General features: G+C 35.8%; 1 protein-coding gene across 2 annotated transcripts in view; it reads right to left on the bottom strand.

The window, feature by feature from the left end:
* Window positions 1-21,795, bottom strand: part of SCN2A (sodium channel, voltage gated, type II alpha subunit) — a 166,603-nt gene that overhangs the window by 91,618 nt on the left and 53,190 nt on the right. The window contains exons 1-8 of one of the 2 annotated variants that reach the window (XM_011958021.1): window positions 18,905-19,204; window positions 16,951-17,268; window positions 15,903-16,021; window positions 5,399-5,488; window positions 4,537-4,665; window positions 3,889-3,980; window positions 2,735-3,007; window positions 1,241-1,304 (exon numbers count right to left, since the gene is read on the bottom strand). In XM_011958021.1, the coding sequence (XP_011813411.1) occupies window positions 1,241-1,304; window positions 2,735-3,007; window positions 3,889-3,980; window positions 4,537-4,665; window positions 5,399-5,488; window positions 15,903-16,021; window positions 16,951-17,217 (1,034 nt within the window). In that variant the 5' untranslated portion in view covers window positions 17,218-17,268; window positions 18,905-19,204. Of the gene's footprint in view, window positions 1-1,240; window positions 1,305-2,734; window positions 3,008-3,888; window positions 3,981-4,536; window positions 4,666-5,398; window positions 5,489-15,902; window positions 16,022-16,950; window positions 17,269-18,904; window positions 19,205-21,795 lie in introns of those variants that run through there. The other variant, XM_011958022.1, reaches the window with a different exon arrangement.

The following is a 21,795-nucleotide window of genomic DNA, read 5'->3' as shown; positions in this document are numbered from 1 at the left end:
AGATTAAAAAAACTCTGTAAGGAAAAAGCTGATTTTCACTGAAGATGTCATGAGGCAAAAATGTGTGTAAGTGTGGGAACAGGGCAAAGAAGTGAGAAAAGGATAGGTGGGGCTCACCACAAGGAGTGAATGACACTGTGTGGTAAAAATGTCATAGGAGGACCTTGAAGATCAAGCAGGCGGGGCTTCAGTGTCTTGCCTCACACTTCTGAGCTGAACCATCTTGGGCAAGTTACTTAATTTGCTAATCTTCAGGCACCTTGCATGTGAGAATGGGCTAATAAGAGAACCTGTCTCACGAATTTGCAAACATTGAAGAAGATATTGTATGTAAAGCGTTTAGTACACTACACACAAGGCATGAAAATCAATTGATTTACTTATCATTGGAAGCTGAAGATAAAGGAAGCATAGTGCTCATCATAGAAGTCCAAAGGAAAGCCTATTATCACTGAGAATTTTGCTAAAGGTATTAGCTACTAATGTCCGCAGTATCATCGTCCAAAGAAAGTACATTTGACTTTTGTGTGTGACTCTAAAATTTCGCTAAATAGAGAACATTAACTGCATTTTAAAATTTTCCTAGGCTTTAGTTCCATGTTTCTTAATAGCAAACATTTGGGTGATCCCAATAATAACAATTACAAGCACTTATTGAGCAATCTAAACAGCTCTACATTTATTAATCCACATCATCATCACAAAAACCCTATTATTATACCCACTTGTCATATGAGGAAATGAAGGCAAGTAGAAGTGAGATTATATGATGGAGTCAAAGTCTGAATCTATGCAGACTCTCCAGTTTATGTTTTTAACCACTTTGCTAACATATGTTAAATACTCCCCATGTCTCAGATATTAACATTATCTTCAGAGATCTTACATTTTAAGCCGTGGAGAACACATTAGTATATATAAAATATCACACTTATAAAAAGTATGTGCTTAAGAATTCTATTGAGCTTCAGATGCGTATTATACTGTTTTATTCTCTATTTTACACTGAATTAATTTGGAAGATTAGATGTGACCTAGCATAGGAAAATAATTGCAGCAAATGACTGTGTGAAGGAGGTGAGAATCTACACTTATCCTGGCTATTCTGAGAGTCACCATGAAGTAGAATTTATGGAGGGTTTCGAGTGAGGAGCGAGTGGGACTGGGTGAGTGGGAGGTGGCAGGTTGTTGGCGCTGATGGAGTAGTGTGGACTGAAACTCAGCAGGAAGCATCACTTACCCTGCATCTGAGCTGTTGCCACAAAGCAGAGCATCATTTTGCCCTTCTAAAAAATAAAAGTGACCTATTTGGAGAGAAAGGAATAGAATCATTAAAAGCCTATAAAACACTTCAGTCACCCTGTTTAGGTGGCAAAGCTCACAAATGTTTTCAAACATAATGAGATGGATAAACTAATAAATATATATGGCTAAAGAGATTTTTCAAAATGTTGAACAAATATCAATATATAACATTTTTGATTGTACAAATGGTAGGCAAATCTATGTTAAAAAGAAAAATGTTCAGAACGAATTACTATGATAACATTATTATATCAGCATTCATTGCACATATAAGCTCAAATGGCGTGGGATACATCAAGAAAGAGCTACCAGTCTATTGCTGGGCACAAAAAGTAAGAAAGAAGAAAGCTTTGTTGTTTCTAGGTGTTTTCATGCAAATAAAATTTTACTTTACATATATTTTTTTTCCCTGGGCTCAAAATAGATTCAGACATTTTTTTTCCTGCCAATTTTAACTTCATTTCCGGTGAGAAGTGGGCTTAGGTATTTATTGCCTCTTATGATGCTGTAAATAAGTGATTTGCTTGAAATTTTGCTTGATTTCTGCCTTTCAAATGAAGAAAATAAACTTGTTTCTTTGGAGAGATATGTTGTCTAAGTTTATCTAGCTTTTATTTGTAAGCTATGGAGAACTATCTAGTTTTTATTTTTAAGGTATTGCATATAACTTCAGTAAGTTGCAAAGATGATCTCAGAAAACATGCACGCACATGCAAACATATGTATTTTTATATTAACATACAAACATGCACACACATAAGAAAAATGACAGAGGGGCTGGGCTCAATGTTAATAAATCATGCTGAACTATATGACATGAGATTATTCTGATGTTCATACCTTAAATATAATCAAACTAAACTGGTAACTACAATACAGCGATGACACTAAAGGTACTAATTAGAGTATGAATAAGTGAATGGCTAACTCAGGATTACTTAACCTTCTGAGGAGCGCACAAATTCTTATTTCATCTTGATAAATGGTTTCTCTATTTTCAGATACAGCATGTGTGCTCAATACATATGCTGCATCAACCAAATAGGGCCAAATTATTTCTCTTCAGTCTTCTTAACACATTTCAGTGGAATACACTGAATAGTTCAAACTACTGATTTATTTATCAAAATGACTGAAAATGCGTGATTAATGTCTACCAAATAAACATTTTGCAATATGGCATAATACAAAATTACTTTCAACATGAGTATAAGACAATACATTTTCTAATGAGAACTTTTACTATATCAACGGACAGATAAGAAAAAAAGGAATAAGGTGTCATTTGATATCTCTATTATATGTGTTAAATCATCTTAAATTAGTCTAAGTCACTTGGTTCACATCTAAATTGAGATAATTTCTATGACATATAATATTCAATATTTAGAGAACTAAACAACTTAATGGTTTATAGAGTATATCTTACTTTTATCCTCAATATATTCATCCCAGTTAAACATGCTCACTGTCCTATTGAAAGTGGTACCATTCCCATCCAATGAGTTGTTAAAGAAGGAAGTAATATTTATTTCAAAGGAAGAATTATCTGGAGGCCATTGCAAACATTTATTTCGTAGGTTGCCCATGAACAACTGTAATCCTATTAGCGCAAACACGCTTAGACAGAACACAGTCAAGATCATGACATCAGAAAGCTTCTTCACTGACTGGATCAGGGCCCCCACAATGGTCTTCAGGCCTACAAATAAAATCAGAAGGAGGAATTTAAATATGCTACTCAACAGCTATTTTACCGGCAAAAATATCATGAGCTTGTCCTGGAAAATAAAAATGTCATGCAGAATGCCAACAATATTAGTTTAATGTTTGTGATTGAATAACATTTTCATGAAAAGCCTGCTAGCTGGTGAAAATGAATGAAAGCAGAACTTGTACGTTCATTAGAAAACTGTGAATGGAAATGAACCAAATGTGTATTTCCAAACACTCCTTAGAGCAAAAGAATGATTTTGTTATTCATGCTTAAACATCAACCTTGTGTAAATATTTTGCTTTTATTTGCAGATGTCTTACTCCCTAACCCCTTACTGGTTTTAGAAAAGTCTATATGAATAGAGTAGTAAGAAATCTTGAAGTCGATGAATTATGAGGTTATATATTTGTGAATTCGGCAAGCTTGAGTATGGGTTAAAAAAAGGAAGACATCTGAAATCTGAGCCCCATGCAGCACTCATGCTATCCCTTGCTCTTTCATTTATCTGCAGCTTAAAAGATTGCCAGTTTTAGGCCTAAATTGTCAAATTTGCATCAATCTGAATGTCTCATAGTTTAGCTTCTATGCGGAAAGCTTGATGTTATAGGATGCAAACCATGTAGCCTGTTACTGCAAATGCCTCATGCAACACTTGTTAAACTCAAAGGCTGATTTAGAATAGTTTTAAAGAAAGCAATGAGTAAAAAGCAAAGAATCAAATCCATCCAAAAAATGATGTACCAATTCTTGCTTTTTTTACATATTTATTTGCAATATGCAACTAGCAACAAGGCTTCTGCACAAAAGCTGTGATTGGTAGCACCACTGTAGCTAAAGTCAGCCTCGGTGTTTAACCTAGCTCTCACCTGGAATGACTGAAATTGTTTTCAATGCTCGGAGAACTCTGAATGTTCTCAACGCTGAGACATTGCCCAGGTCCACAAACTCTGTCACATATCTGTAATAGGGGGTTCACACACAAACACAATGACAGAACACAAGAAACAGTTGGAGATATAAGGGGCCTACCACCTTATACCATTTTCTTCTTACCTGGAATTACAGAAATAGTTTTCAAAGCTCTCAAGACTCTGAAAGTTCGAAGAGCTGAAACATTGCCTAGGTTTACAAATTCTGTTACATACCTGTAGAATTAAATCAGAGTTATTCAGAATTTAGGGAAATCTATGTCTGCCTTGGTCTTTCATCAAGACCTTTTAATTTCATGAGTGTTGCCATCAGATTTCCCAATTAAGAGGAAAATGGCATTGTCATCAATCATAATCTCTGTTATTTGGGAAACTTTATTACTTTACAGTGCTAATTGAAACCAAAGACATGTAATTTACCATGATAGTTCCTAATTTCTCCAAACTGAATAAGTTGATTGGAAGAAAAATATGATTACTAAGAAAAATGCTTGGTCTGTCAAGGCAAGCCACCAAGGAAAATATAGTACAGGCTCCCACCAGTGATTTACTCTTCCAGGATAGAAAATGTATTAAGATACTTACGCAAAAGTAATGACTGTGAAATCCAACCAATTCCATGGATCCCGTAAAAATGTGAAATCTTCTAAACAAAAGCCCCTTGCAAGTATTTTAATAAGTGATTCAAAAGTATAAATTCCTGTAAAGGTATACCTGAGAGAAAATAGCCAAGTTCACATTAAAAATCTAGTGGTTAATTTACATGTACATATCTTAAAGATGACATAAACAGCAAACAAAAATCAGACACTTCCATGTTGGTCTCCCTATGATAATAGAGTTTAGGTGGAGCTTAAGTCAAAAAAGAAACATTAAATTCCAAATGACATTCTCATTGACTAAATAAATAAATATTGCGTTTTCCACATTAATTAATTTAAAGGATCCAAATAATGTGACTCTATATGAAGACATAATTTGAAATACACTGGCCTTCAGTCTGATTGGAGCAAATAGGTATTATTAATCCAAAAATGAGTGAAGCATTCATATTTTATAAAATGTGCACCATTAAAAGCCATCAAACATATCCTAGTAACACGTAGAACTGTGATAGTCATTTAAAAAGGAACATAAAAACTATGTATACTTTTTATCAGTAGATTTTAGTAAATCACTGGTGATCTTCAAAAGAGCAGTAAGACTCACAAAGAAGATAAAGGGCTGCAGATAACGGCAGTCAAACTAGTGCAGTAATTTGCACAACTGAGTGAGCCCACTACAAGCTTTGTCCTAGAAGGCATTTCGTGATACACATGAACTTGAATCGGGGTCTGGTTAACAGTAGCTAGCATGATTTGTTAAGGAAATTGAGGAGGTCTTAAGGTGTTAAAAGCACAATACGAAACATAAAGGGAGGTCAATATTGAAAAATATTTATACTTACTCCACATTCTTTGTCCAGTCTGGAGGGTTACTCATGGTCATAAATACACAGTTGGTAAGAATAGTACACATAATGAGCATATTGAATAAAGTAGAAGAATATCGTCAAGGAAGACAAAGTTCAATGGAAAAATCTTACTTTCATGCACTACCATGCCTTCACCACCATGAAGTTTAAAACTTTAGTGCTTATTATTATTTTGTTGCTTATTACATTATCATTGACCTTTTTTTTTTTTTTTTTGCCGTTTCTGTAACTCAACAACCTCATATTTACATCTTGTCTTCAGGCCAAGCCATCAACTATTTTGAGGCTATTTAGGTACATTTAGTAATTAAAAAGATTAAATGCAAAGAAATTAGTTCATCGGTGAATAATTTATCAACTTAAATTTTCTTAATGACAGACTCAACTGAACAATAAAACTGCAAGTTCATCATGTATGTAAACCCTGGCAAAAATTCAACAAGAGAATTCAAGTAATTAATTAAGTGTATTATAACATCATTCTAAGTCACCCTGGTGGAATGTCTTATAAGGTCCTTTCTAAACAAGAGTGTATAATATACTACAACTGCTCATAAAATTCTGAACTATGAGAGAAGATGGCAGGTGTTAGCACTGTCATTTCTGGGGTTTGTAACTAAGGCAAAATTACTTATTAAGTTTCCCAAATCTCAATTGACTTGGTTATAAAAGCAAGAAAAAGTAATCATTTAACAGGATTGCTATGAAGATCAAATGTGTTAAAATATGTAAGTCTCCTGCAACTTAATGGCCCTAGTGCATAATAGATGTTCAATAAATTGCTTCCTGAATCATAGAGAATACAGTTTATTATAAATATTGGGTTGGTTTCACCCTATCCCACTTTGTCTTTGCAGGTATAGTCAATGCCCTTCCCTTTCCTTGACATTAAAAAACAGGAAAAGACAAAAATCAAAACAACTATTTAAGAAAATATTCAGTACTCAGATAATAGTAATGACTTTCATATTTAATAAAAAGCACAATAAAGATTTAGTTGCAATTATGTAAATCGGCACTCTTTATCACTGTGAATCTGGACACAATTATTAAAATCCCAGAGAGGAAATACGTGCTCTTCATATCTTTTCTCACTCCTAATGTTTTTACTATAAATCATACATTACTTATACATAACAAAATATCAACACTATTATAACTGGACAATGTTGTGTTGATCTAGAAAGGAAGTTCATTTACACCTAGTACTGGTTTTGGTCAAAACAATAATAGTAATTATTATTTTTTAATTTTAGTAACTGTGCTGGAAGGCCCATGCTTAATTCTCAGTTTTTCCATCCATATGAAAACACTCATAAGTAAATGATGTGCATCAGCCACGTGAGGGCACTATAATCTGGAGAACACACACACACACACACACACACACACGAAATACCATTTCAAAGAAGAAACACTTAATTTTTCTTTATTGCTAAAACAAACAAAAAACTAAATTAAATAAAGAACGACTTGCTATTGGTTTATAAAACTAGACGGTCCCCTGTGCCTGTTGATCTGCTGAGCCCTGTTGGGAAAATAACACCCCGTGGCAGATTGGCACCATTCTAAAATTACAGTCACAAACCTCAGTGGTCCTCAACACAGTCCTGTATTTTCCCACTTGGCTCCATCTCCTACTCTCTGCAAAGAAAATTTCAAATATTCTGCACTTTCCTTCAACTTCCAACTCTCGTCTTTATTTCCACTCCATTTCAAGCTGAAAACTTATTTTCTACTTTACAGAGAAAAGACAGTATCATAATGCTCCTCCTCCACTTCCCACCCCCAAATCAACAAACTTCTCCACATTGAGACCAATCCTTTCCTCCTTCCTGCTATAGTGGGGAAGTTTCCAATCCCTCCAGCTGTATTCTGGACACCTTCCCCCTTCCAGAAGACTTGAGCAATCTCTTATCTCTCTCTTTTCTTATCCTTAATGGCCCCCACCTTACTGGCTTTTTCCTATCAACACAAACGTGCTTATGTCTCCCTTGCCCTGGCATGGGGGAATGGATATTTCTCTCCTATGACTCCCAACCCTCCTTAACTATTTACAGCCCTATCTCCCTTTTCCATATCATGGCCAAACTTTTGAAAGAGCTCCTTACCTTTCCTTTTCTTATATAACTATCACATATTCAGCCTACCAGCTTTACTTTCTAAAGATGACAACATCTTCACGTTTTGTCACTAAAAACAAAAGGATAATTTGAGTTTATATTTGATGTGCTTTCTGAACAGCATTCAACAAGAATGGTTCCTCCCCTTTGCATTAAGTTATGTTCCCTCTGCTTTCAGGTTCCAATTCCCTGGCTTCTTCATGCCTCAGAGCACCAGTTTCTCTGTATTCTTTGAAATGTGGCATTTTTCTTTTTGAAAAGAAAGACATAAGGTATGTAAGCCATCTACCTCTCTTCTACTCTCCTTATCCTAGTGTAGCCCATAGACAAACTTTGCTCAACAAGCATAACCATTATGTACCCACCAGTCTCAGGTACTTCTCTCCAAGCGAGACCTCTCTTCTGAATTCCACATACTTGATTGTCCATATGACATCTGTACTTACATATCTTATCAACACTTCAAATTTTGAATTCTAAAACTGAACTTTTGAAAAGTATCTTTTCATCTACCCTTCCGCTCCTGCTAATTGCTTACTCCTTTGACACCTCCGTGTCTTATAAAATGTGCATAATATACCCAGAGACCTATGAGAAATCTTAGATTGCTGTCTCTCCTTAAACATTCACATCTAATTAACTATCAAATATTGTCAATTCTGCCTGCTATCTCTGGATTCAGTTACTTTTATCCATCCCCGTATCACTGCATGGTCCAAGTGTCTGTCAAGACTAGCATCAAGTCTAATAGTCCATCTAGATTATTGCAGTCTCCTCTAAACTGATCTTTCCAAATTCATGTTAGTCTCCATTTAATCCATTCTGCATACTGTGCTAAAATGACCATTGTAAATGTAATATGAATCATTTTGGTAGCTTTCTATTACTCTTAAGAAGACGATCAAACATCTTAACATAGAGTCAAGACACTAGGAGGTCTGATCCCTGTCTACTTCTCCAGTTTCATTTTCTTTTCTCTTCATTGCATTATCCCCATTTGGATAATACTGTAATTATTTTAGGTTGTCAAATGTTATGAACGTTTCTGACATTAGGGTCTTGGAAATGTCACCTCTCTTTTTCTTCAGTACTCAGATTGGCCTACTACCAGTTATATACCCCTGCAGCACTTTTATTATTCCTGTAATGACAAGTTTTAATGATGATCTTCTCAACTACTCTCTGAGCGTCATGAGGACAGGAATCATGTCTATATTATTCACCATTATAGCCTTGCTATTTCATATAGTGTCAGTTGACTATTGAATGAAATTAATTTTGCAATTCATTTGTTACTAAATGGAGTTTTAAAAAATAATTTTTGATAAATTATTAAAAAATACAACTTAAAGTTTGTCTTCAAGTATATTGTTGGCCAGGTGCCATGGCTTGTGCCTATAATCTCAGCATTTCAGGAGACCAAGGTGGGCTGATCATTTGAGGTCAGGAGTTTGAGACCAGCTTGAGTAAAATGGTGAAACTCCATCGCTACTAAAAATACAAAAATTAGCCAGGCGTGGTGACTCATGCCTGTAATCCCAGCTAACCAGGAGGCTGAGGCAGGGGAATCACTTGAACCCAGGAGGCAGAGGTAGCAGTGAGCCGAGATCATGCCATTGCACTCCAGCCTGGGTGACAGAGTGAGACTCTGTCTAAAATATATATACATATTGTTTACACAAGTTTCTACATTTTTTGAGGGTAAAATATAGGATAAATATAAGGTGGAAATTAACAGCCTAATGCGATTATGCTGCATAATGGACTCAGCAATGGTTTTATGACACTTAAAAACTTATTCTTTATAGTGGTATAATTTAGTTATATATAATAAGGTAAAATATATATTTCAATATTAATTAACAAGACAAATAATTATTTTCTAATTAGTCATTGATAATAAGTCAAAAACAGGTATTTTTCTTATTTCATGACTATCTTTTTTTTTTTTTTTTTTTGAGACGGAGAATTGCTCTGTCGCCCAGGTTGGAGTGCAGTGGCGCGATCTTGGCTCACTGCAAGCTCTGCCTCCTGGGCCCATGTCATGGCTATCATTTTAATAAAAGTATACACTTAAGTTAAAAATTCTGACACACAAAAAGAACAATTTTGCTTTTAATAGAAAAAAGTAAATAACTAGGGTCAAGTTTTTACGCTTGTGGTTTGATAGGTATCTCTAAATAGAAAGGTTTAAAATCCATTACGTTTCTAAATCATTGTCAATTTAGTTCATCAGTCACATACTTTACAAATTCCTGGATTCTGGTGAGTGACTGAAATAGTTTCAGGTGATCTTAAAAATACTCAAATACAAAAGTATTTAATGTAGGTATGAATTTTGCATTGGTGATGCCATGCATCAAAAAAGCATAGAAACTCCACATCAAGGCAGATTTCAAAAGGCTCAAACTAGTAGCAAAATGCATACATCCTACATTATTTTTTAAATATATAATCCAAGTCATAAAGTAAGTACATTTTTCAAAAGAACACTGTATCCTGGAACAATGTTGCTTTAAGAACTTTGCAATGTAAAATAAAATAGAGGCAGATAAACCTTATAAAATATCAGGGGACAAAGATATTTTTTAATCTATTAATTCCTTTATGCCAAGTATAAATAAAAGTGGGTAAACCTATTGATTGATAACTAACCTGAGAGTTGGCAAATGTAAAATATTTCCTATGTGTATATGATGAAGAAACACTTCTTCAAGTTTTTGCTGAAAATTGTTTAAGTAGCCCTTGACACGGAGCCTGGATCATCACAACACTGGCATGCCCACCCCTGTCTGCATAGAGGGAGGATGAAGCACCGTGAGATTTAGAGCAATGAACCATGGATCAGATACATCTCTTACCAGCTGTGTGGGCTTCAGTGATTTGTTTAATTCTTTGAGGCTCAGTTTGCTTATATAAATGTGGACAATACTTTTCTTACAGTATACAGTCATTATCCACTAAGATAATAATTATTAGTTTATTACCATTAATAATTCATTTATTGAGTATAAAATTATAGGGCATTTCTTTGTTATTCTATAGGAAGGAAAAGACATTATGCTCTGTTCAGAGACTTTGTAATAATGTATAATATCCAGAGAAGTTGCAGAGGAGTTTTTAACCTATATATAAACTAGAAGTAGAAGATAGCCTGATGTTAGAGGTTTTCTAATGTAAAAACGGATAATTTGAAGTAGAATAGAATAGGTGTCTTTCTACATACCAGTGCATATTTCTGAGCTAGCAGAGAAATTAAATAAACGTAACATATACAGTGTTAAATATTGGATTGTTTAATTTTAATGTGAACAAAGTCCTATTTGCCAGTAGATAACTAAATGATAAGATATGAGCATTGAAAACAAAAGAAAGAGAAATTGTTGTGTCGTCTACTTTTGATATAAGCCTGTATATTTCTTTTCATGGAAAACCATGATATTTTATGTCTTGGTATGGACACCATGTAATGAATTAGTAAGTTGGAGCATCTAAGAAGCACCTTTGAAATTCATAAAACAAGAACACTGGCAATGTCCCAAATATATTAAATCCAAGAGCTTAAAAATTATTTTTTTTCCGTTGGATGCAAAATGCTAAGAGCCGAGAATCAAAAAGCCCAGTCTGAAGTTTTAGCTCTGCCACTGACAGAAAATGTAGCCTTAGAAAAAACTAAATATCTCTGGGTTTCAGTGAACTCATCTACAAAATGAGACAGGACTGACCACATTGTTTGGGTCACTTGCAACAAAGATTTTGTTTGCAAAGTCAGAGTAGTGATTTGTATAAAGTTCTTTGTGCAATTCCTTATGCAATATGAGAGTTTCCTTTTTGCTAATCTTACAGCAGTTTCTGCTAGAATTTTAGCTATTACTGTCATAGATACCCTTTATTGAGTACCTACTAAGCACTAGCATACTTGTCACAGATTTTATCATTATTAATGTCTAAACTGTGATTATAATTTTACAGATAGAGAAGCTGAGATTAGAAAGAATTGGAGTAACTTGGACCAAGGTCATATAGCTGAAAAGTAAATTTTAGAGATAGGGTTTGAATCTATGTTTTCTGATACCAAGCCTTTGTTTTCCATTTTCCTACCATTTTCATATGATAGGTAGTTCAGCATTACTAGTGTGATCTGGAGGGAGGGTCTCAGCTCTTTGGCAGCCTAGTCCCATGTCATGACTTTAAATACCAGCCATACACTGAAAGCTCCCAAAGTTGAACACTTCCAGCCCAACCCTTTTCTGAACTCCAGATTTGCACAGCCACCTAACTCCTCCACTCTCCAATGATGTCTAATAGGTGTCTCAAACATAACATGTTCAAAACCAAGCTCTTGATCTTACCCACCAAATTGGTTCACTCAAGTTGCCCCAAGCTCAGTCAACACAACTCCATTTTTCTTTCTTGAACAGACTAAATGCTTGAAATCATCCTTAGTCCCTCCCTTCCCCCTGGACCCCACAACCAATTGCTCAGAAAATCCTGTCAGCTCTTCTGCAAAATACCTCAAAATTTGATGACATTTTACCACTGTCATTGTTTCCACCATAGTCCAAGCCACCATGCTCTCTTGCCTTCATAATGACAGTCGGTCCCAGTCTCCTTGCTTCACTCTTTCCCCTTATGCAGTCTATTCTCCATGAAGCAGCCAGAGGATCTTTTAAATATGTGAGTCAGGTCATGATACCCTGCTACTGAAAACCCTCCTGGAGTTTCATTCAGAGTAAACGTGGTGTCCTCACAACGACCCACTGCATCTCACCTACAACTTTAGGCCCTGACCCTCACTCTCACTGATGTCATCTCCTCGCTTCCTGCCTTTCCCACTCTGCTCCAGCCACTCAGGTCTGCTTGCTGAGTCTTAAACATACTAGTTGCACCCCCACCTTCAGACTTTACCTTCATACTTGCTGTTCTCCTTGAACTGACTTTAACCCTAGATTCCCATGTCTCACTCTCCTTTGCTTCCTTCGGGTCTCTGCTCAGCTGGTACCTTTTCAGAAAGGATTTTACTGGCCATACAATCCAAAACTACACTTGTCACTCCTCCCTTTTACACTAAGTTATTTTTCTTAGTAACACTTATCACTAGCTTCCATTCGATGTATTTGTTTATTGTCTTTCTTCTTCCAAACACGCACACACACTCACATGAGAGTAGGAGCTTCATTTTGTTCAATGTTGCATCCCAATGCTTACAAGAATATCTACCACATGGTAGATACTCAGTAAGTACTTGCAAATGAACAAATGAGTAACAAATGCAAGATACATTAGAGGAGTGTGCATATATTAACTTAAAATAATAAAAGCTGACAGGAAACACATTTAAAACCTTGGCAGGGAACTTTAGGAGCATAGATCATTTTTAACTTGTTTGTTATCTAGAAAATAAATCATGTTTTATTTAAATATCAAATAAGACACTAGGCACATGAGAAGAATTTTCACTTTTCAAAATGCACCCTTGTTAAAATATCATAAGCATAATTTCTGATTCAGCCAAAATAAATTTTTCAAAAAGCTAATTTGCTACACAATAGCTCCTAATAGATAACAGTTATTTGAAAAACAAGTCAAGCTTTTTGTTGGAAATGGAGGTATTAGTCCAAGTTTAAAAACAAACTTCTTTAACATGAATGACTTTTTGTCAGTTTATAAACTAGTGGTAATAAATACACAATGACCTTGCAACTGTGGCCAAACAACCATGACCATCTCTCCAAGCATTTTTAACTTACAGTAAAGGACACTGTACTTGAAGTCAGAAAATCAGGATTTGAGTCTAGGGTTTGCAACATGAGGAATAAAGGACAAAATTATTGTGAAAATCAGTTACTAACTACAGCATTCATATACCTCTAAGTTTACTAGGCTATTTGATCAATTGCATCACCAAAACATGGAAGGATTCATGTATCTTAGACTATCAGCCTCATTGCCTTTTGTTATATCTCTGCTCCAAGGTGAGACATCTGAAATATAACGCTTTTAGTCAGGAAATTAGAGACTTTTTAAAATCTAATTTTCTACACTGGAAGAAATTTGTGACTCTAAGCCATCTGTAAACTTCTCAGAGTCAACAGCTCAGCTTGGCATACCTTAATAGATTTGCCTGGCTGGCTTCACATTTCAACCTGCATCACCTCAGGCCTCCCAGTGACTTCAGCCTTTGGAGTGTGAGTTCCTGGGAAGCAAATACAAGCCCACAGATTCAAGTTGTATCTGGATATCTAGAGAGGTCCTGGCGAAAACTGTGTGCCTAGTACTCAGATTCTCTGATCGGAATTTCTTAAACTGCCCTTACCCTCTACCACTAGGAGTCTCTTTCCCAGGGGGTTTTAACGGGGATTCATAATCTCCTAGGATTTTTTTTTCAAGTGGGGACAATAGTTTTCATGAGATTTGCCATGGTCTATTACAAAAGTTTTAAGACAAAAATCTGCTTTGGTAAAAAGCAAATATATTAGGTTTTCTTAATACCATCTCATCATTCAGATGCATGACAAGAAAGATTTTTTCTGATCCATTTAAACTTATTTTTTCACTTGTTTTGTATCAGATTCTCTAATCTCTGACTTTCTAGTCACTTATTTATTTAATGCATATTTTCCCAATGTCTACTAGGAACAGAAGTCTGAATTTTTCACGTAATTTAAATATAAATTACGTTTGAATAAGGAACATACAATTGTTTTAAAATATAATGAATAGTTTATGCAGAGATTTACTGTACAGATTACAAATGTTTGAAACATAATAATAGATCATAATTTATAATCATGAGACCCAAATATAAATACCAACTTTATTATTCATTTCTAATGCTAACTCAAAGACATCTTTTTCTCCACATCCAACTGGGTTCTCTTATTTGGAAAATAGAGAGAGGTAAGAAAACATTATTGCTTAAGGTAATGCCAAGAAACTATGAAATCTTAAAACATGAAACATAAACATCAAATAAAAGATGCTGATATCCATCTAAACTTGGAAACAGGAACAACCTAGAGGTTAAAAGGAGACTTTACAGAATGTTATGCTTCTAAAGACAGCACTTGCCATACTAGTAGGTAAATGCCACCAGTATTTGCCTAGGGAGATGCTTTACATCCCCTCTATCCAGAAATGACATAAGTACCCTGTACCAGGCTTATCCCATTTCCTGAATTCCTTACTTAATTTAATTCCATACCTTATCTAATTCAAATATTTTCTAGGCGTGATAAAGGTGGAGAGTGTTTATACTGAAAGCCTTAATACCAGGCCCTGGGCTAACCACATCATGGAATTCCAAGCAACGACTCTTTCTAAAGAAGAAATAACATGCTGTCCTAATCTGAGGCTTTGCTTTATTTCAGTTCCCCTGCCTTACCTCTGATTCCTGAAGCATATCACTCCCCGTCCCATGACTTCTGTATTCTTCCTGTAAATGCCCCTGCCCAACACAGCTTCAGTCTTCCAAGCCTTTGCTTCATTGGTATTCCCAAGACTGGCTGTCAACAAGACTACTGTTTCTGGCCTAGAATAAAACCTCTCATTTCCAACTACTCTATTTAATTTCAAGGAATCAATGAAATTGCCATCTACCACCAAGCTCTCATCAATCTCATTTTTGGGAAGCAGGTGCATCAATAAGGAGTATAAAAAATAAAATGGGAATGTATATGGATAGATAGATATTAATCCTTTGGAGAGGGATAATTGTAGCAAGACGTGTGACTTGAATAAAACATAGGAACAGGTGATGAAAAGACAAAGGAAGGAAAAGAATAGAAAGTAGAAGATCAATAGGAAGGCTGTTGGGAAACAAATTTTGAAAAATGTTTGAAAGGGTGTTATACCTACAGACACAATTATAAACACTTACTAACTCAAAGCTTTCAAATGCTAAAATAGAAGAAAGTCACAAAATTCAGACCAAAAACATACAAAATTATAATTCGGATTATGCATATTTATTTTCCAAATGTAAAGGCAGTCTAGAAAATTAGCTTATGGAGTTTACTCCCTTACCTAACATTGTAAATTGAAGACTTACAGGAGGAGAGCCTGCTAATATGGTCAAAATTAATGAGAAAGGATTGGATGTGGCAAGCAATTCATAAGGGGGAAGAAAAAAGAAGGAAGAAGTAATAGTTGGGTAGAGAAGAAACACTTAGAAGATGGGGAAAAGTAATTCACTTACCTGTGATCTCATTTTGCAACATGCTAACTGTTGAGTAAAAGGAAAGAAAAAGAAATAACACATAACATTGCCAACCACAGATATTTTGGAAAATGTGTAGCTCAATAACTTGGTCAAAGAAGAAAATCATATTCAGTAATGATTTGAAAAAGGATATGAATGTACCAAAATCTTAATAGCTAATTTTCTAATAGGGTTGAAGGGAGTTAAAATGTAAAGGGCAGGGGTGGCACTGAATCGAGAGATTGCTTTCCCTTTATTCAATACTATAAACGTCTGAAAAAGAAAACACAACACATAAAACAAAATTTAGAATATATATTAAGAATATTTTAAGAGAAAAGTAAAACCATTATTTATAAATATTGCCCTGTAAAATAGTGTATAACATAATAATTACCAGCAAATGACATGAAGATAGATGCTTTCTTTTTCTGAGCACTATAAACTTTCCTAAATTTGATAAATGACATGAGGTTTACAAAGAAAATCTGTGGTCAATGCCATAGGAATTCTTAGCATCTTTATCAAGTTTTAATGTTAGTATTTTAAAACCGCATTTATAATTCATGTGAAGCACAAAACTGAGGCTTTGATTACTTTTTCGGTTAGATAATTTTCTCATGAGAACTTCAAGGTTTTCCAGGTGTGTTCTTTGCTCAGAATCTTATTTGGCACCTACAAGTCACCTGCTATTATTTCTTCTTCTGTGGAGAGCAATAGAAAGGAGAAAGTATGGTATAAAGGAATAATTAAACCCACTGAAGATCAAAGTGACTTATGGAGAGCTAGAGACTGTAACGAGGAATTTAGATACTAGTCCTGCAAGTATAAAAAATAAAATTTAAATATACTTCTAGTTTACAGTTTTTGCTTCTCAACATTATTAGGGAATCAGGGTCAATTTACACTTGGTTTAAGAATATAATTTGTATTCAAGAAAGTGAATAGGCTTTTGTCCTTCCTTAATTCCCGCGCTGGAGGATGCCTCACCAGTTCTCTGCCTGTCTCACAAATGCAGGTTCAAATGAGTGCTTCCAAAAGACTTCTAGGATCATTGGTCCATTACACGGTCAGGCCCATCCAGCATCTTAGTGATACTTTAGACAGAGGGAAGGAGGCAAGCCTTCTTCACCATCATCCCTGGGACTAGCCCAGAACCAATTAGCAAATAGGCAGTGAAGGCAACTTCACTAAGAACTCACTTTCTTATTGATATAGTAGGGGTCCAGATCCTCCAGGGGCACTGACACCATCTCTGGAGGAATGTCTCCATAAATAAATGGAAGAGATTTTCCTGCTTCCAAGTCACTGTTTGGCTTTGGGCCATTTTCATCATCCTCATCCTTGCGTTCCTGTTTGGGTCTCTTAGCTTTCTCTTCTGCAATGCGTTGTTCAATAGCAGCAAGGGATTCCCTGGTAAAGAAGCGGAAGCTGTCAGGTCCTGGCGGTACCAGCACTGACTGTGCCATCTTTTCATCCTGCTCCTTTAATCACTGTTTAGCTCCTTGCATAAGAAAGTGCTACAGAAACAGGGAGGGAAAAAAAGCAATGGCCATTAGAATATAAGGTGATTGTGTCAGTTACATGACACTGAGCACTGAGATACAGCATAGAAACCCAGAGAGCTATAATATTTTTACAGAAAGTTGTATTTGATATTCAGGGAATCTCATATATGCATCCATTTGCTCGCATGGAGATCTATCTTTCACATTCAGTAGGTGTCTATGAGGTAATCTAATCTCCCACTCCCAAAATGTTTTAAGTGATTGTGCTACTTGTGGGAAAATATGCAATTCAGAGCTCAGAAATGGAGGATACTGGTTTGTGCCTGCTGTTTCACTTGTGTGAATATTTTGGCAGCCATCTTTTTCAGCATTCTTTCTGAAAAAATAGCAGAGATCCAAAACAAGAGATGAAACATCACACTAAATTGTAGAACCTGGGCTGAGGATCTTGCACGTATCTCTCCATGTCTTTCCACGTGCCCTTTGGCTCACGTTATAACATTTAAGAGTTTATTCCAAGTCAATTCACTGGGTAAAAAGCTCTGGAAATCGTAAAATGCCAGGCTATGGAAACATAGGTAGATCCTGCTTAAAGAAAGGGAGTGGGAAGGAGCAGAAGATGCCTGGTTGTGTTTGGAACTGCTCGGAAGCTGCACAGGAAGAGACCCAGCTCCTGCCAAACCGGGCAGGAAGTCATCCACATCAGAGGTCTGTAGCTCGGACCCCCTGGCTTAGCAACCTGCTGCTAGCTAGTGTAATTGCTTCTTAAATTAACACATTTGCAGTACCTTAGGAAATACTGTAGAGATAGCCTATTTCCTCAAATAATGCCCATTTCACAAAAATGTAGCATCACAGTCTTAGTGTCCACATCAGAATTTGAATTTGAGAAAAAATAGTAAGTTTATGATAGTTTATCTTTTCAAGCAAACTCTTATTATATGCATCTTTGCAATAACAATAAATAGGTTTTTACTGGTATTCAAATCATGTTTCACTAGACTAAAGTAGATAACTCAAAAGAGCACATCAGTCATTCCAAATGTTACCTCTGAACCAGTGGCAGGAGTTTCTACGCTATGTAAAACAATACAATCAACATCTTGACTCCTGAATGCCACTTAATCTATTTTTTCCGTCTTTTCAAAAAATCAATCCATTTCACCCCCATACTATAGGAGTCAGAGTTGTCATTTAAATATATGAAATGCATTTTCTAAGAGTTAAATGTGTTATGCAGTTCACTTCTGCAGCATATACCAGATAAAACAGAGGGAAACCCAAAATAACAAAAACTACTGCACAGTTTTATTTTAAAAAATGTTGAGGTAAACCAGGACCTTTCAGCTACCAGCTAGCAGACTGTCCTCCCCAGTATTATAGTGCCTCCAAAACATCCCTCATTTTTCTCACCCATCCCTACAGACCCTCATGCCTAGCAACAGACATAGGCATGAAGATGGTCCTTGCACACTGGGGGAGGAAACTGCCATGCCTGGATTCTCTAATAGAAGAGACACGCTAAAACATGCAGCCAGCAGCTTCAAAATGAAAGTGGTCCCTCTGCAGATTTCCCCAAGGATTCTACTACTGTAAAGGTAGAGAAGCATCACAGAGAATAAGCATAATAAGAATATTAAAACATTACCCCTGTAGAATCTTTTACACCCAGAGTTTGGGATTGATAAGCTGGTACCAAGAAGACTGCAGCTAAAATTCCATCATGCTTTAAAAAAAAAAAAATTCTTTTTTTTTTTTTTTTTTTTTTAATTCTCCTTCAAAGACCACACCTAACTTCCTGTAAAAGGATTCTGGTAACTGAAGTAAGAAGAGGCATTTCCTGTACAGGGACTACAAAATGGCATTATTGTAACTACCACTAGAGGGCGGGGAACTGTGAAGAGAAACACCTTCGCAGCGTACACACAGACATATGTCTGAAACAGCCCAAAGCTTTCAGTTGTGGAACTGATCTTCCACAGGCTTTTCTTGGAAAGAAACATTAAAACTTTGCTGATTTCAAGTTAATTTTGTTAACCAATAATGCTTCTCCTCATGCTTTTTATTTGCTATGTCAAAAAGTCATTCAATCAATATAAAGAATTCAACTTAAAAGTAAAGAGAAAGTACAGTAGTGAACTGCTTAATGGCATTTTTGGTCAATGACAGATCACATATACGACATGGTCGCAAAAGATTAAAATACCATATTTTTTACTGTACCTTGTCTATAGTTAGATGTGTTTAGATGCACAAATATCATTGTTACAACTGCCTGTAGTATTCAGTACTGTAACATCCAGTATAGTTTTGTAGTCTAGGAACAATAAACTATACCACGTAGCCTAGTTGTGTAATAGGCTCTACCATCTAGGTTTTATGTACACTCTAGGAGGTACACAAAACGACAAAAATCACCTAACAACACATTTCTCAGAATATGTCTTGGTCCTTAAGCAAAGCATGACTGTAAATAGGGAAGGGTTAAAAATAAAAACTCATATTAAACAGCAATTAACCCTTACTATATGTAAGGGTTAAAAATAAAACTTCATATTAAACAGTAATTACTGTATGTAGGCTTGTAGCCTAGGAACTACAAACATATAGTAGGATTTGATATTAGCCTCAGCCCCAGATAATCTGAAATCCAATATAGTCGTTGCTAATTCAATAAAGAGATGGCCTGTACCACACAAGTTAACTCTCTCTAGAAAAAATATTAACCCAATGAGACACCAATCTTATTTATCTTGGATTTAAGTCACTAAAAAGCAACCAGAAAAAAAGAATTGATAAACCAGTGAGATTCTAAATGCTAGGCTTTCAATTAATATCATAGTGAAAATTTGAGGACTTACTGAGTGCCAGTCACTTGGCTAAGATGTTTGCACTGTATTATTTCATCCTCCACACAACCCATTGGGTAAATTCTTTCATTATCCTTATTTGCAAACTGAAGTAAGGACATACACTGAAATTAGGAAAAGTCTCCTAAGATCATACAGGCAAGATTCAAACTCAAAATCTGATAGCAAAAATCTGTGATCATTACTCAATCATAAAAAGAAAACAGGCACCAATTATAATTAGAACAGTTCTAATTGTTAAATCAATATATTTCATACTTTCTGGCTTCATCATTTTCGTTGGAAAATATATTTTTTGGGCAGAAACAGAAAACAAAATACCACACCTTCTCACTTATAAGTGGGAGCTAAACACTGGCTACACATAGACATAAACATGGGAACAAGAGACACTGTGGACTATAAGAGGGTATAGGGTGGGGGAGGCAAGTGTTGAAAAACTACCTATTGCTTGCTGCCTAGGTGGCAGGTTCAATTGTGCCCTCAAACTTCGGCATCATGCAATATACCATCATAAACCTGCACAGGTACCCCCTGAATCTAAAATAAAAGATTTGGAAAAAAAAAAAAGAAAGTATGTTTGTTGGAAATGAGCAAGGGGAAGATGTAGCCAAAAATAATATTTTAGTCACTTTAGGAGGTAACTTTTGATGGTAAGAGAAAAAAGATGTCTCAAACTAGTTGAAGTAAAAAAGAAATAAAGACAGGAGTTTATTGGTTCATGGTTTGTCCAGGGCTAGTCTTAGGCATGTGATGATTCAGGAGCTCAGTTGATGTTACCAGCTCATAGTTATGCTGTATCCTTTTGTTCTGACTTTCATAGTGATAGGTTTCCTAAAGATTCTTCCCTTATTTTAGTAAGATGCTGTAGCAGCTCTAGCCTCCCAACCTTCCAGACCTCAATTCAGTGGGAAGAAAGACTCAGAAAAGTTCTCATTGCATCTAACTTGCACCTGGTGGGTCACATGCCCATCCTGAAGTAATTACTGTGTCCAGGGTAATGCCATCTTTGGCTGGCCTCTCCTAAGCCACATGCTCTACCCTTGAAACACGGAAGAGTCCTCACTTGAAACCTGTAAGTAGTCAGGGTTATTGCTGTGGTACAGAAGCATTTCTCAAAAGTGGAGTTGGAGCTGGGAAGGTCGCTTTTGCTTATAATCCCAGCATTTTGGGAGACCAGGGCAGGAGGATCCCTTGAGACTAGGCGTTTGAGGCTGAAGTGAGCTATCATCACACCACTGCACTCCAGCCTGGGCGACAGAGTGAAAAAAAAAAAAAAAAAAAAAACCACACACAAACAAACCAAAAAACCCAGGAAATTACAAAAGAACAGAGTTGAGTTACTGTTACTGGAATAAGGGGAAAATTAATGCTGAACAGAAAGAACAAACAAGCGCATGCTCTAGTCACATACTCATTGTATTTGCCGTGCCTCCACATTTGGAAAGCAACATTATCAATATTGGGATATACACATATGGTATATATTCCACATGTACCAACTTCCATGTATACTGGTCAGGCAAGATACTTAGAAGATTCCTTCTCCGATTCCCTATTTAATAAATGGTGCCGGGAAAACTGGCTAGCCATAAGTAGAAAGCTGAAACTGGATCCCTTCCTTACACCTTATACAAAAATTAATTCAAGATGGATTAGAGACTTAAAT

Source organism: Colobus angolensis, unplaced genomic scaffold (assembly GCF_000951035.1).
Source record: "Colobus angolensis palliatus isolate OR3802 unplaced genomic scaffold, Cang.pa_1.0 Scaffold456, whole genome shotgun sequence".
NCBI lineage: Eukaryota > Metazoa > Chordata > Mammalia > Primates > Cercopithecidae > Colobus > Colobus angolensis.
The sequence above is the reverse complement of the archived record's forward strand: the minus strand, read 5'-3'. Positions and strand labels throughout refer to the sequence as shown.